At 42.2% G+C, this 17140-nt stretch overlaps 1 protein-coding gene across 1 annotated transcript; it reads right to left on the bottom strand.

Moving 5' to 3' along the window:
* Positions 1–241: 241 nt before the first annotated feature.
* Positions 242–11983, bottom strand: prelp (proline/arginine-rich end leucine-rich repeat protein). The gene is made up of 3 exons (XM_018758526.1): positions 11906–11983; positions 2783–3729; positions 242–2259 (listed from the first exon to the last, which is right to left on the bottom strand). The coding sequence occupies exons 2-3, from the start codon at positions 3723–3725 to the stop codon at positions 2090–2092; spliced, it is 1113 nt and encodes a 370-aa protein (XP_018614042.1). The 5' UTR covers positions 3726–3729; positions 11906–11983; the 3' UTR covers positions 242–2089.
* Positions 11984–17140: the final 5157 nt, after the last annotated feature.

Below are 17140 nucleotides of genomic sequence, written 5' to 3'. Positions count from 1 at the left end.
GTAAGAGTGTTTATGCTATGTTGTGACGTCACACCGCTAACAGCCGCCTTCATGTCGGAGGGTGTTTCCGGTTTCCAGTTCATCTGAAGTTTTGTATTAAATCAGAGATATGTGTCAAAATCTAACAGTTGAATCAGCTTTTCATGTGTTTCTCTGTTTTCACACTGTTTAAGAATTTATTTCCACAGCTTGATGAATGTTTAGCAACATAGAAAGCAGCAAAACACAGGCATGATCCTTTATTTTCCAAAATTCAACGAAATATACTTGATCAGTTATATATTTGTCCAAAATGTTATTTGTGAACATTCTGTCAACATTTGGAAATCAGTTTAGAATGATGACATGCATTTTAATGAGGTGGTGCCTTTCATTTGTTTCATAAATAAGGTAGATATTTTTAAAAATGTATTTTTATTCTTCACAAATATTTTTACCATAAATGATGTGCGAGAATGGCTTAGCCACCTCGATGAGCTTTTAACCTTTTAATGCTATGAAAAACTTTGTGTGCTTTATTTTGTCACTTTGAAATACATCTGGCCAGTTTTGCAAGAAAAGAAAAGAGCAGCACCAGCTCATTGCAGGGTCACATAAACCTGCTGTAGTTCATTCTCACTGTAACCTCTTTACATTAATTCAAGAAAATTTAAATAAGACACCCACACAAACAAAACTGAGTACACAGTATGAACAGAATCTGGATTTTTTTGCACAAATGTCTGGCTGGAAGTTTTTCACTGTTACGTTTTTCCATGACGAATTCGTATATTTGTATATTATGACAATATGCGCCAATAACCTCAACCAAATCTTGTCTTACAAGCTGCAGTCTGAAAAAACTGAGTCATAAACTAATTTTCCACTGTGTAAAAAAACACCTGTTTAATCTGCCTGATCTGAATTTCTATAATGTATCTTACTGGAAATTATACAAGCAAATTTTGCCATTCATGGGGGTTATTTTTTTATTTTTACATTTCCAAGTTGTGTCCTATGCATTTATGGTCTCTGCATTGCTAGACTGCATTACTGGTGATGTAGGTTAAACAATTAGCAGTGTTTTTTTATGTGTTATAATGAAGAAACAAAAAATTCTGAAGTTTGGAATTTTGCTGTCCTTCTGAAAGTGTTTTAGATTTTCTTGTCCAGCTTACAGGATAGGGCCTGGAAAAAATTTGTTTTTCAAGCTATTGTTCGTAGCTTATACCCCATCTGCGTAAGAGGCAAAACATACCACCAGGTTACCAGGTCATATCTAATCTAATGCTAATGTTTATTAGTGAAACAAATACATGTCCAAAACTTACCTTGCTGTCCTGAATTACTCACTAATTCAAACGAGTACAAGTTTTTTTCTTTTTTTCAAGATGCTGCCAATGTCATTTAAAAGAAATCCTTTCATATTTTTTATGTTGTATTTCATTTTAAAAGTGCAGATTCTAACATGCAATTATACATTTCATTTGTACAGGACTCATTTTTACAAAAGAAGGTTGAGGGGAACATTTTCATACATAATACCTTAAAAATGTAGGTCCATTGAGGACATTTTCAACTACATAGTAGTCACGTGTGCTTCTGTATTTTTGACCCATCTGCTTAAATACATTAAGGATTCCTTCTTTTCAAATCTTTCCTTACAAGATGTCCTTTCTTGGTTTTGCTTTATAGTTCATGAATATATACAACCAACCTGTCACCGTAACTACTCTGTATGTTTACAGTATGTCAGCTAATGTACCTTTATTTTTGCACTCGTTGTTTCTATGTATTACTACAGGTATTACAACAGGCAAAACGTAGAGAACATGATAACTGCAAATACATTTGTGCTTGTATAAAAGTGTCAGAAAGACAAGTTTACAGATTTAAAAAAAAAATTCTATCTTGAAATGATTGCTAGTAATTTCATAATGTATAAATCAAAAAAAATCCTCCCTGTATCATAGAAGTCTGTCTTGAACTTGTTCTTCTCCTTTTCTCTGCACAAAAGTTTGGGAGTCCACTTCTGGATCCACTGGTAAGAGCAGTTGACGAAGTGGGAGTCTGTGTGCAGATGGCACGATGGTGTACTGGCAGGAGAACACTAAATGACAATAGATTTGAGGTGTCTGAAACACATAATGACATCCATAGGGACTGGAGGGCTCAGGTGGTTCCCATCCAGCCTCAGGTACCTTAGCTTAGGCAAGATACCTTCGTCGTACAGGTTCATCGACATCACTGGCAATGGGCACAGTTCTGTGCCATTGATAGCTGGAAAGGACACAGGAATTGATTACTCAGTGTTTGCAATAGTACTACTATTACTGCTACGACTACTACTAATAATAATAACAAACGTAATAATGGTAACGTGGGTGCCTAAACTATGTGTTCAGATATAGGTTTGACTTCAGCTTAGTCTGTGTGGAGCATATTCCTATGGGTTTTTTCTGGGTGCTCAGTTTACTCTGACAGTATAGATGTGTTTCAGGTGAATTAGTGACTATAAATTGCTCATTGTGTGTACATGTGACTGAATGAGTGTCTGTGATTTCCCTGTAATGGACTGGTTATAATGATGATAACTTTTTACTGGCTGCAAAAATATTTTACAAAATAAATAAATAGTACTGATAATTTATAAAAACAATTTTACTTGCACTGTATATATTTCCCCCATTATACTACTTTTTTAGCATACGCATTCTTTACTTATCTTTTCTAACCTTTCCTCAGAACTCCGTCATATTTTTTGTGTTTCAGCAAAACTCAATAGGGGTACTAGGGAACCTACCCTCAATGTCATTATTGTTGAGGTACAGTTGCTCCAGCTGTGGGTTGAAAATGGGCACCGTGTTCAGCTTGTTGTGGGCCAGGTGCAGGTCTAGGAGGGTGGACACATTGAACACTTTCTTGGGGATCCCCTTGTCAGTCAGCTGGTTGTAGCTGAGCCGAACAAAGGCTATGTTGTTTAAATCCTTGAAATAGTCCATAGGGATTTCCTCAATGTTGTTCTTGTCAAGGAAGAGCTGATAGATGTTTGAGGGTACATTGCTAGGCATCTTTCTCAGGATGTTGTGGGCTAGGTTGAGCTGCACCAAGTTCCTAAGTCCTCTGAAGATGTTTCTGCTCAGATCACTGTCACTCAGCTTGTTATGGTGCAGGTCTAGTAGAGCCAGGTGCTCCATGTTGTTGAAGACACCAGCAGGAATCTTGGTGATTTGATTATGGCTAAGTCGCAACTGCTCCAGGTTGGCTGGAAGATTATTGGGAACCTCCCTTAGGTTGTTTCTCTCCATGTACAAGAAGAGCAGGTTGGGGAGCTTCTCAAATACCTGACGCTCTACCCTGCGGATGCGATTGTTATCCAGGTTGATCCACTTGAGCTCTGTTGCATTCTTAAATGACTCAACTGTGACCTCATCAATGTAGTTGTTCTGGAGGTAGAGGTAATGAGCACGAAACGGGATGATAGGGATCTGCCGGAGGTTACGGCTTTCGCAGTACAGGGCATTGGGGTATGAAGGGGGGCAGAAGCACTCCCTGGGACAGTCCGGGAAGATAGATGGTGGACCCAGAATTGGAGGAGGGAAGTCTGTAGGTTCCACGGGCTCGCGAGGTGGAGGGACGGGCCTCCTAGTAGTACTGGGTCTGGGTCTTGGCCTAACCCTCTGAGCCCAGACAGCTCCAAGTAACAGGAGGATCAGCAAAGGACAGAATCCAAACTCAACCTTCATGGTCCTGGACAAAAGAAGAGGGAAGTTAACAACTGAGGAGTTTTAACTCCTTTGTTTTGGAATGTTATACCGCTGCATTCATCTGTTAAACACCTGTTATTAAAATGTATGCATTAGACTAAGTAGTCAAGGCATCACACTTCTATTGGCAGGTACTGAGTAATATGAACAAGCAAAATGGTGCTTTGATTATTGTGTCTCTGTATCAAGAGATTTTTGGTGCTGCATCCACTTCTGTAAACCCTGCAATCTATCAAAGAAGAGCTTCTGAAAAAAGAATTAATGAAAATGTAAACATAATGTAGTATATTGCATGTGGCCCAGCACAAAATATCAGATACAATAGTTATGTACAAAATAACGGGTAACATAAGAACAATAAGTTTATAACATATATCGTGGCACATTACAACAAGCAATGCAGCAACAACATGCAACAGCAAATGTTAAATTTTAGCGCAGATTTACTGAGAGATGCAGTAGCAATCAGTTTTGAGGAATGCAGGAGGAATTAAAAGTAATATAATAGAGCACTTTTATGGCAAGTGGTAGGAAATTTACTGTAATGTTTTGGACTTTAAGATACTAGATGCATTTTTATTTATTCATGTATTTGACACTTGTCTGTAAACTAAATAAAATAATTTACCCTTTTGGGCAACTGGGCAAGTTTTGTTGGAGCGCTTCAGGAAAAGTATCTTGCTTGGGTAATACAGCAGATATTGAACTTGCATACTTTGAGGGGAGGAGGTCAGCCATGTTACTAGCACCTCATGTTGGCAAAAGCTGATGACTCCATACCATAGTGGAGAAGATGTGGCTATGTGATCCGGGACATCAAGTTATAGCACTTAGCCACAATGTTATGAATAGCTGTAAATTGACTTAAAAGTCTCACTGTGTGAGAAGAACGCTCTGTAAAAATAAACTGAATCGAATTAATTCAATTAAATGATGAATTTACTTTTCGCATCCGGATAAAAAATCAGCCTGACTGAAATGATTTTATCCATCCATCCATCCATCCATCCATCTTCCTCCGCTTTTATCCGGGGCTGGGTTGCGGGGGCAGCAGTCCAAGCAGAGTCCTCCAGACTTCCCTCTCCCCGCACACCTCCTCCAGTTCCTCTGGGGGAACCCCAAGGCGTTCCCAGGCCAGCCGGGAGACATAGTCTTTCCAACGTGTCCTGGGTCTGCCCCGAGGCCTCCTCCCAGTGGGACAAGCCCGGAACACCTCCCCAGGGAGGCGTCCAGGAGGCATCCGGAACAGATGCCCGAGCCACCTCAACTGGCTCCTCTCGATGCGGAGGAGCAGCGGCTCTACTCCGAGCTCCTCCCGGGTGACTGAGCTCCTCACCCTATCCCTAAGGGTGCGCCCAGCCACTCTGCGGAGGAAACTCATTTCTGCCGCTTGTATCCGCGATCTCGTTCTTTCGGTCATCATCCAGAGTTCATGACCATAGGTGAGGGTAGGAACGTAGATCGACCGGTAAATTGAGAGCTTTGCCTTACGACTCAGCTCCCTCTTCACCACAACAGACCGGTACAATGACCGCATTACTGCGGACGCCGCACCGATCCGTCTGTCAACCTGCCGCTCCATTTTTCCCTCACTCGTGAACAAGACCCCGAGATACTTAAACTCCTCCACTTGAGGGAGCAACTCCCCCCCTAACCCGGAGGGGACAATCCACCTTTTTCCGACTGAGAACCATGGCCTCGGATTTGGAGGTGCTGATTCTCATCCCCGCCACTTCGCACTCGGCTGCAAACCTCCCCAGTGCACGCTGCAAGTCTTGACTTGATGAAGCCAACAGGACCACATCGTCCGCAAAAAGCAGAGACGAGTTCTCGCGGCCACCAAAACAGACACCCTCCGTTCCCTGACTGCGCCTAGAAATTCTGTCCATGAAGATAATGAACAGAATCGGTGACAAAGGGCAGCCCTGGCGGAGTCCAACATGCACCGGGAACAGGTCTGACTTACTGCCGGCAATGCGAACCAAGCTCCTGCTCCGGTCATACAGGGAACGAACAGCCCGTAGCAACGAGCCTCGAACCCCATAATCCCGAAGTACCCCCCATAGGATGCCACGAGGGACACAGTCGAACGCCTTCTCCAGGTCCACAAAGCACATATGGACTGGTTGGGCAAACTCCCACGAACCATCCAGCACCCTAGTGAGGGTATAGAGCTGGTCCAGTGTTCTAAGGCCAGGGCGAAAACCGCATTGCTTCTCCTGAATCTGAGGTTCGACTATCGGTTGGATTCTCCTTTCCAGTACCCTGGCATAGACTTTCCCAGGGAGGCTAAGGAGTGTGATCCCCCTGTAGTTGGAACACAATCTCCGGTCCCCCTTCTTAAAAAGAGGGACCACCACCCCGGTCTGCCAGTCTAGAGGCACTGTTCCCGAACTCCACGCGATGCTGCAGAGGCGTGTCAGCCAAGACAGCCCCACAACATCCAGAGACTTGAGAAACTCGGGGCGGATCTCATCCACCCCCGGAGCCTTGCCACCGAGGAGTTTTTTGACTACCTCAGCAACTTCAGCCAGGGTAATGGACGAGTCCCCCTCCAAGTCCCCAGCCTCAGCTTCCTCTACGGAAGGCGTGTCGGAGGGATTGAGGAGATCCTCAAAGTACTCCTTCCACCGCCCGAGGACATCCTCAGCTGAGGTCAGCAGCGCACCACTTCCACTGTAAACAGTGTTCGTGGAACACCGCTTCCCCCCTCTGAGTCGCCAGACGGTTTGCCAGAATCTCTCTGAGGCCGACCGAAAGTCTTCCTCCATGGCCTCACCGAACTCCTCCCAAGCCCGAGTTTTTGCCGCGGCGACTGCCAGAGCCGCGCTCCGTTTGGCCCGTCGGTACCTGTCAGCTGCTTCAGGAGTCCCATGAGCCAGCCAGGCCCGATAGAACTCCTTCTTCAGCTTGACGGCATCCCTTACTTCCGGTGTCCACCACCGTGTTCGGGGATTGCCGCCGCGACAGGCGCCGGAGACCTTATGGCCGCAGCTCCGTACCGCCGCCCCGACAATGGAGGTGCGGAACATAGTCCATTCAGACTCGATGTCCCCCACCTCCCTCGGGACCTGGTTGAAGCTCTGTCGGAGGTGGGAGTTGAAGACCTCTCTGACAGGGGCCTCCGCCAAACGTTCCCAACAGACCCTCACTATGCGTTTGGGCCTGCCAGGTCTGTCCAGCTTTTTCCCCCGCCATCGAATCCAACTCACCACCAGGTGGTGATCAGTTGACAGGTCAACCCCTCTCTTCACCCGAGTGTCCAAGACATATGGCCGAAGGTCAGAAGAAACGACTACAAAGTCGATCATCGACCTCCGACCTAGGGTGTCCTGGTGCCAAGTGCACTGATGGACACCCTTATGCATGAACATGGTGTTCGTTATGGATAAACCGCGACTAGCACAGAAATCCAATAACAACTCACCGCTCGGGTTCAGATCAGGGAGGCCGTTCCTCCCAATCACGCCCCTCCAGGTATCACTGTCGCTGCCCACGTGGGCGTTCAAGTCCCCCAGTAGAACGACAGAGTCCCCAGTGGGAGCGCTTTCCAGCACGCCCCCCAGGGACTCTAAAAAGGCCGGGTACTCTACACTGCCACTAGGCACATAAGCACAAACGACAGTGAGAGACCGTTCCCTGACACGAAGGCGCAGGGAGACAACCCTCTCATTCACCGGGGTAGACTCCAACACATGGCGGCTGAACTGGGGGGCTATTAATAAGCCCACACCCGCCCGCCGCCTCTCACCCTGGGCAACGCCAGAATAGTGGAGAGTCCACCCTTGATCAAGAAGAGTGGTTCCAGAACCCAAGCTGTGAGTGGAAGTGAGCCCGACTATATCTAGATGGTATCTCTCAACTTCCCGCACCAGCTCAGGCTCCTTCCCCGCCAGTGAGGTGACATTCCAAGTCCCAAAAACCAGAGTTGGCGCCCGAGGTTTGGGTCGACCGGGCACTCGGCCCCGACCACCGCCCAAATCACAATGCACCGGCCCCTTACGGTCTCTCCGGCAGGTGCTGAGCCCACCGAAGAGCGGCTCCACGTCATGGCTTCGGGCTGAGCCCGGCCAGGTCCCGTGGGCATAGACCTGGCCACCAGACGCTCGTGTGCGAGCCCCACCTCCAGGCCTGGCTCCAGGGTGGGGCCCCGGTGACCCCATACCGGGCGGGGTAAACGAAAGCCTTGATTTTTTCTTCATAAGGGGTTTTTGAACCGCGCTTTGTCTCGTCTGTCATCCAGGACCTGTCTGCCATGGGAGACCCTACCAAGGGCATATAGCCCCAGACAACATAGCTCCTGGACTCATTCAGGCACTCAAACCCCTCCACCACGGTAAGGTGGCGGTTCACGGAGGGGCGAAATGATTTTAAGACAACCTAAACCAACAGGTTTATGTACATTTCAAGAACTCAGCATTTTAAAACTTGTCTTTGCATGCTTAGACATGATATGGGTCACTGTCTACAGAAAAGGTTTTCTTATTATAAAAAAAAGTTTTCCATTACTCTTGTTATATTTTTGTTGTTATTTTTCACTGTGGGTGAACCTCCGAAATCTGCACAACTCAGCTTTGAAAGCATTTAGTTATATACAGTCCAAAAAAGTCGATTGGTGTAATATAGTAAAACATTAATGATCTCCTCCTGCTGGCACCATCTCAGTGTCTAAATTCTAGATCGCCACATATGGTTAGGACATTAGTGGTTTTATACGTCACAAACAAAAAAATCTGAGAATGTTTCAGCTCCCGGTCAAGGCTTATTGGTTAAGAGTTTTGAGGGAAATGAATAAATGTCTGGGGCAAGGAGAGACATATCTTGGCACAATCAGCATCTGCATTTAAAGGTCACTGGTGGGAAGGGGACTGCAAACCAGGTTATATCACACTGAAAGATAGATTTCTGATGACACACAGGTATTTAAGGAGGGTACAGGGCTTTGTTAAGATGTCATGTGATCTTGGTGCTTTGGTTCTTATAAATCTGAAAGAAAACACCTGTCTCTCACACCACACACACACACACACACACACACACACACACACAGGACCCAGTCAAACCCGCTGCGCCATTGCGCCCCCTTCTCACACCTCTACCAAGCCTTTTTTTAAGCATGATTTGACCATGACCGTGACCTGCAATCGCAATTTGCATAATTACATTTACATTTATTCAATTAGCAGATGCTTTTCTCCAGAGTGACATACATCTCAGAGAATACAATTTGTGCATTACATTAGGAGAAAGAGACAGTAGCAGACGTGTGATTCCTATGTAAAGTTAGTTTGTTTCTATCTGCTATATGCACCAATGCTCTTTTATACAAGTAGCTGCATAAAACTCAGAATAGACGAATCCTGATCACCTTTGTACATTTTTTTTTTTTGTTGAGATACAGAAATATTTATGTTCAATACAGGAGTACCAGGTGTGTAAAGGCTTGTCCGGGCAAAATCATAAAGTTATGGTGCATGAACATTTATACCTTACATGAGCTTATGAGATCATGGGAAAACTGAGTCCGGAAGAGGTGAGATTTCAGACTCTTTTTAAATGTGGACAGGGATTCAGCAGTTCTGAGTGAGACGGGGAGGTCGTTCCACCGCAACAGAGCCAGAACCGAGAACGTCCGTGCTTTATCTTTCGTACGTGGGAATTAAAAAACGATTGCTGCTGTTTGGTGTACATGACGTGTTTAATTTTGCTTCAGTTGTGCATAGTCATGCAATAAATGGAAATACACAGACGGCATTAGAATTTTCAAACCACATTTTCATCCACATTTTCAAACAGAATGAATTCTGTCTTGTTGAATCATTTGTGATTTGTTTTATGAATGATACCACCAGTTTGTTGATGCTTAGGTGCCAAGTGTGAGAGATCATAATGACATTTGCGCTCTGCCAAAGTTACTCATGGGACAATCTACCATATGTTTCATATGGAGGTGTGTGTTCTGCAGTTGCAGTCATGTACAGGAAATAAAAATTGCTTTTTTGAGATTGGATGGTTTTAATAAGATTTTAGTAAGAATGTTTCATGCAAGGTGTTCAGACTAAGATATGCATCATAATTCATTAACAATGCATATGTACTGTAGTATTGTTTATGAAGACATCTGCACAGTAGATTTATTGCTAACTTGCAATCCATTCTGACTGTGCATAGCTCTGAAGGTTTAATGAAGTTTTTTTTTTTTTTTACAGTACCCTTTCACTGTCTTATTCTTCGTGATAAACGACATGGGAAATTACTATTACCCACAAGATAATAACTATTAATAGCAGAACAATGAATCGCCTACACACATTCATGTCTTAATAAGGAGGAGATTCTTTCCCAGCTTTGGCATGTTTCACACAAAGCCTAAATTGTGGTGAACTGAGAGGGTGGGGCTGATGGGGGAGATGATCTACAGATGTTTGGCTACCAATTCCTGGCTAGGTGTCAGCCACCTCATCATTGAGGCATGGTGGTCAGGGGTCTGTTGGAGATCAGGAAACCTAAGAAAGCATGGAGCATTTTTGTTTCTGCAGCATGTGACCATCTTTATCTCTTTTTTCTTTGAGTGTGTTTGCATGTCCATATTTGCATTGTGTGTATTCTTGCCTACACACTCTTACTGCAGAACTTATTACCACCCAGGAGAAAGTATGTTTGAAAGAAAGTATGTTTGCTGCCAGGTAAAGGGAGAAATAAAGCACTGAAAACAATGATTTTTATTCATTCTAAAACTGTAATGCAGTTCTTATCTTTACAAGTGCTTCTTTCTAAATGGTCCAGTAACTGGTAAATGTTCTAGAATATCAGTCACAAGACATAAACTCAGTTCCTGTGATGTAGTAAAAGTAATATTTAACAGCCAGAGAAAATATGCTTGAAACTGATCACATTCTTTGGCCCTGATGCAGAGCTTCTTAGCTATTTTTCCTTCAAATCATCCAAAACATCGAGTGGATTTTTCCATTGCTTAAAAACGCTAAAGTGCAGCTGTGATGCACTCTTCAGGACGAAACAAAGCAGCTACCAAAAAAGGGTGATAATTTGCATAATAATTTTTGAATATGAGATCTTTTGTATGATAGCTACTTCATTTGGATGTTTTTCATTTCATTTTCAAGTTTTCCCCTCTTACACTTATATAGCCAGCTGTAGCTCCAGCTTTGCTCCAGGGAGGGTAAACGTTTCATGTATCTACCTTACAAAGGTCATTAAAACAAAATGCTGATACCTGATCATAAGGTACACCCTACAAAAACAATCTGAGACAGAAAAGACTCTGACAGTATTCTTTGTGAAATTCTTCTCACTTTTCCTTTCAAAAAGCAACATTTAAAAGGCATAAAATTTGAATTACAAGGTATTCACTACATTTCAAGTCATGAATATAAACAAATGCTAATAACCATAAGAGCAGTACAAAGTGGAAAGCTATACTGTCATTTGTTTGAATATATCTGTAAGCAATTCACTCTGTTGACTGTGGTTTTGTCTAAACTTTAAAAGCTCGAGATTATGCTAAATGAAATCCAGTGAAAATACCATAAATACAACTGACCATTACAAAGGAATTTCTGTGGTCAAAAATGATTAAGATTTAATAGTCAGCAGACCAATTGCAAACGTGCACATCTTTGATTAGCTGAGGTGAACTAATCCTTTACTGGACAAATCCAGATTTCTGGAACTATTGGTTGAAGTTGTTTATTACAGGACCCAACCCAGACTAAAAACAAAAAATAAGAATTCACAAAACAACAAAATAAAAAATAATCAATGAAACAAGACACTCTGTTGCCCTTACATCTTTAAAACTATTTAAAGATGTATAATCACTCATTTTCTCTGACATCACACGAAAGTATTAGCTCCATAAAATAAAACTGGTTAATCTGACATTTTTAAGCTGACATTAGCCCCACAAAATTGTACGTACTGCAAAGTAGCAACCAACAAACTGAAACATAAACAAAGCTGAACAGATGTTCAGTTGTGGGCAGCTGGTTTCTATAGAAACACAGAAGTACCATTCATCAGCCTTCACATGCCAAGCTTCTGGATTCCAGATGCATAAATCTGCCTCCAGGAGCAAGGGGTTTCTCTTCTCTAATGCATCTCCCCCCAAAAAGAAAAAGCAGAAAAGACTGTTCTCCTACCTGCAGCTGATACCTTAATGAAGTCTTGAGGTCGCTCTCTCTTTCTCAGAGTTTCCCTCACTTTCTTCTTTCTTTCTCCCTCCCTCTCTCCTTCTCTGTCCCTCTTTCTCTCTCTCCTGCTGGGGTGTAGCAGTACTCCTATTGGGCTCTTCTCCTCTCAGATACTTCCTCTGAAGGTCAACAATGCTGCCTTTATCCTCCGCCCAAAAAAAGTGCTTAAGCTCTAAAATTCATGCCCATCCCTGCAGAGCAGGATGTGATCACATCATCCTCCTTCTGCTCAGTCTGGAGTAAGACTGACCAGACACAGAAAGAAAATCATTTTGTGTCCAAGTTTTAGCCATGATCCCACAGCAACCAACCTCTTTTATTTGGACATTTGCCTGATCAGTGATACTGATACAGCTGTGGCCCTCCTAACACTTTTCATTTTTCTTTTAAGGTTATGTTATGGCTCAGGGAAAGATCTAACCATAATCCTTTCATGTTTTGGTGGTGGAAAAAAAATGTAAAGGCCACCATAGGTTTGAAGATAGTCTGTGGGGTTTGACCAGAGTGTTTTAGCAATCTCTGGGCTTTTGTGGCACCTCTCTGGGGCGGGGTTGGTGGGGAGGGGGTGTTGTTTTTCTGTCCCAGGCTTTGTAGTGGGTGGGGAGGCAGGGCTCAGGACTCTGACGCATTAGCAATGCTTAGCTGTGGCCCAAAGAGAAATGGAAAGCCCACACTAGTTCCCACACCCTTGTCCCTCTGATACCACTGAGACTGTGTGCCCTCCGCTCACATGATCATATTTACAGAAGAAAGACAGGAAACCCCCTTACGCACACAGCAAATAAGTCGGTTCTGTTTTCCTTGGATATGTTTTGCATTCGTCTGCCTGCTAGATGGAGTGATCACCTGTTTTTTTCTGCCTACACTTTCAAGATAATGTAGACAATGATACGCATATTTCAGTGTCTGGAAAAGTCCAGCAAAATGAAACACTTATGGTCCAAGAATGTGTTTTGAGACCTCTGTGTTCCCCTTTAGCTTGAGGGGCTCTTTGTAGTAGCAATCAGATCAAACAATTTGACTGCTGTTGTTTGTTCCAACGCCATTCAGTTTCTTGCTAGCCATTGTGAGCTATTTTGCATTTTTCATTGTGAGCTATGTTGCGTTTTTCATTTTGAGCTGTATTGTGTTTTTTATTGTACCTTTGCATTTCTAAACCCGTAATATTCTCTGCGGTCATCCCCTGTGCTGTGGTAATTTCACTTTTATGGCTTTTTCTGATGGGAAAGAAAAAACTTCAGTCCCCCTTGCACTTGGCAAAGATGCATTGCTTCAGTAAACATGAGAAAAAAACTGGACATATTAAACAATATGACCAAACTTCCCCATAATGGCTCTTTGTTAAACATCTTCTGTGGTAAAGTCTGCTGGATATTCTGACTCATGCTGTAAGACTTATAACTGCAAAAGCTACGAATCTGATTAACATTGAGAGGACAAAATATTTGTATACATTGAAAATTCTCTTATGTGATTTTAACTCTTACATTGCATTTCTTCATTTCATCTATATAGCAGCTTCCTTAAGTAAAAGATGAAATAGAGCTAGAAAATACACATCCCTAAAATGTTGTCTTCCAGGGTTGGAATTATCTGCCCTTGTACTGGGAAAAACTGTGCACTAGTTTTTGTTCCAGCCAAGATGCTTTTTAGCCATGTTGTACTGTTTATAAAATTGTTTTAATCACATTAAACCAAAGGTGTTAGCTGAGGACTTGCTTAAGGAGCCATTAAAAAGGAGAAAAAAATCTAAGGGAGTGAAATAAAATGACTTTGCACAGAGATATACTGACAAGCAAACAGGTATGGAGCATTCTTGAATCACAATGATGGATACACTGCAACTGAACCAATAACATGACGTATAAATTGATGTCATTCTTTATGTTTTTATTATGCCTAGTTAAAGGCTTTTCAATGTAATTGAAAAGGATGACAGTTCAAAACACTGAAACAAAGAACTGGAAGAGGCTGGTTTGTGACTTAGGTTTCTTTGCTATAGAGAATAGCCTACAAGAATCAGCTAGAAATTATTGCAGCATGATTTAGGAATCCCATTCTCTTAGGGTGTTGGAATGAATTGGAGCCTACTGATTTTAAAGAGCAGTTCTGTCAGGCACAGGGCTACAGATGTTTTCCAGCTGAGGAGGCCACAGAATGAGGTAGTTGACAAGGCAAAGTAATCTAGAACATTTCCAGTGGACCACTGAGCTGTTCACTCTTCATGATTTGCTATGGAAAGGCCATGATTCAACTATTCAGGCTCACTAGTGTCTTTGAAAGCAAACCATTAGACAGTTTATACAACTGTCTGTTGATAGAAAATCTTTTTTGCTGAGCACTGTCTTTTGAAATGATATTTTTTTACATTGGGGAATAGATGAAAAGGCTGTCCATTTGTACAGTTTTATTGCATGCAAAGCTATTTGCCTTCAGCACAATCATCAAACCAACTTCTGAAGTTGCTGAGAAGAAGATGATCTTTGAAAGAACATTTTAAGAGATCTCATAATGTATCAGTAACATCTCCCTGTTTATGGAATATGGTGGTATTTGACCTTCTGTTCCACTCACTTGTGCAGTGCATTCAAATTTGTGGCCTTTCATGCAGTGCTGTGCTGTATGGTAATGTAGCAGACCAGCTCATTTATCCTTAACATTACTGCACACTTTCAGCCTCGTGAAAACAAGTTCAATATCACATAAAGAGTAAAAATAAACAAGCACCTTCCTGTTACATTCATCACATTTCACAGTGCTATATGAATTTTGTTCGGCCAAAAAAAAAAGTTTTAAATTAGTTGATGAATGATAATGACAAATGCTAGCTGTTAATCTGTCTAGTTAGGTGGATCCAGCTCCCCTAGACTCAGTTGTCACAACCTGATTTTTTAAAATTCCTTGTATTTCGTTACAGGTCCTTTCAAATGCTGCAGTAATGCTTTACGTAATATGGTCAAACCCCAAGATACGCCTCTTCAGGTGATGAGAATTCATGTTTACGAGGAGTTTCATTTAAATCCCTGTACTTATGAGGCATTTCTTTGCAATTACAAGGACCAGATTTGAATTTTGTGTACCACCCAATCAATGAGAAGCATGAGACATTTACTTTTGCATTGATTCATTTAGCAGATTCCTTTCTTTAAAGCAAAGTACAATGATTAAGCATTAATTAGCTGAAAGGTTTTGACATCTTTATCCAAAGTGACTTATACTGTTAGATAGAAACATGGTGAGATGAGTGGGGTTTATTTGCATGGGAGCATTTATATGTATACTTATTTTGTGTATCATGATTTGGCATGGAGCATTGACAACGCAAGTGCAGAGCTGAGTTTGTAATATTAGTACGACCCTGAGGTCGGTAGGTGAAGAGTCACAGTGAAACTTGAGAGCATCTGCCACAGAGGAGAACACAGTTCAGTTGGAGTTTAGTGGCATGGGCGTGGGTCCGTGATTCTGGTCCGAATTGCAAGGGTCAAGCTCAGAAGACCCAGTCGAAGTCCAGTGGTCGTGGTTTGGGAAGCAAGGGTCGAGATCCACAAGGTCCTTGACTGAAATGCAAGGGGATTAATGTGAATGTTGTGGTCCGAAGAGCAAGGGTCTTAATCCGAAAAGCAAGGAGCGCTGAAAAAGAAGCAAAGTGAGTAGGAAGGGCATGTGGTCTCAATGAGTTTCCCCAAGTAGTTGTGATTAGAGCTGCTGTTTTTCTATTCTTTTATAAATGTGGCACAGGTGTGTGTAATGAACTTACGTGTGGCTGGCACTGCGCTCCCTGTACTCTTTCCAGCTGTTGCCCCGAGATCGTGACACTGCATTTATTTGTGTTTTTACAATTTCTTTTTTATAAGTAATTGCAATATATTTCATGAACATGTTTAGTATTAAATGTTTTATTATTTTTTCTAAGTGCAAGTATTGTGGCATATCCCATGAGGCTTTTTTGGTGACAGAGTTAGAAATGGTGTCAGCAGCACAGCAATGTAACAACATCAGCATACAAATACAAAAGACCACAGTGTTCCCTGTAAGATTAGGACACTGAAGTTGGACATTTCCTCCCACCTGAGTGCCCTGAAATCCATCCTACACTTCATAATCGAAGGATGAAGAAAGATGCCTTACAGAGCAAAATCATTTGTCAGCAGAAAAAACAATAAGAGCTTTCTCCACAGACAACACTAAAGTAGTGGTGGGGGGTAAAAAGTAAAACAAAGAGAAGACTTTGCTAATTATGTTGAAAAAACTACATGAGTGCAATGCGTAGCTGTCCTCTCTCATTAAAATACATTCATTGTTTCCAGCTAACTTTAGGCCATAATTTAAATGTAAGCTACATCTTTCACATAATTTTTTCTTCAAATCTATTGCTGATGAATGCCAGCTGTTGAAAAAACTCTCAGTATTACTGCAAAAGAGACTATAAATTTTGCATATAATAAATTGGTTATTTGTGCAACGTGAGTTGCTCTTGTCAACTGTTAGTCTTGAGATGTTTGAATTAATGTCTGTATTATTGCAATATGGGATTGCGTCTTCTCTTTGGGTCGATCTGAATGCCCTGCCCTAGTTTCAGAGCAGAAACACTTTGGTTTGGCCGTTAGAATTCTTGTTATCAAATCCATATGTGGTGTCTAACAGACTATTGGAGATGTTGGTACTGAGATAACTTCTCTGGTAAATTCAGCTTCAGAGTTTCTTCATCAGGCAACAAGCTGTAAGCCAGCCCTAATGACGTGGAAGTCCCTAGAAATTTGAGGTTTTATGGAGACATTGCTGAACAAGTGGAAAAAACAAAATGTGTGATCAGAATTGTAGCAATTAACTTATGTATTATGTGTTTGCTTGGGGAGATCAAGGTCTGTCCTATGAGGTCTGCAAGGTTAAAGCAACTTACTTTCAGGAGAAGACAGCCATCCAAAAGTCTTTCAATGGTCATAACCAACTGCACTGCAAACTAGTTGCATTCCATTTCTAGACAAAGCAAGGAAATGTCCACATAAGATGTCTAAAAATGCCTCTCATCTAGTCTGTAAAGTGGGATAATTGATATACAAAGTGATTGAACATTGTCTGGGAAAATGCTGTATGTTTGTAAATTCCTCTTTGAGTCAATCTGTTATAATTGTTATGATCTGTTTTGAACTGTAGAGCAAAATCCAAGCTGATCTCATAGGAGTG

This window comes from Scleropages formosus, chromosome 2 (assembly GCF_900964775.1).
Source record: "Scleropages formosus chromosome 2, fSclFor1.1, whole genome shotgun sequence".
NCBI lineage: Eukaryota > Metazoa > Chordata > Actinopteri > Osteoglossiformes > Osteoglossidae > Scleropages > Scleropages formosus.
The sequence above is the reverse complement of the archived record's forward strand: the minus strand, read 5'-3'. Positions and strand labels throughout refer to the sequence as shown.

Excerpts from the sequence above, each read along its gene's own strand:
- prelp (XM_018758526.1), bottom strand. The coding sequence starts at position 3,725 with ATGAAGGTTGAGTTTGGATTCTGTCCTTTGCTGATCCTCCTGTTACTT. Across the intron at positions 2,260-2,782 it reads CAACAATAATGACATTGAGG|CTATCAATGGCACAGAACTG; the intron begins GTAGGTTCCCTA and ends TGTCCTTTCCAG.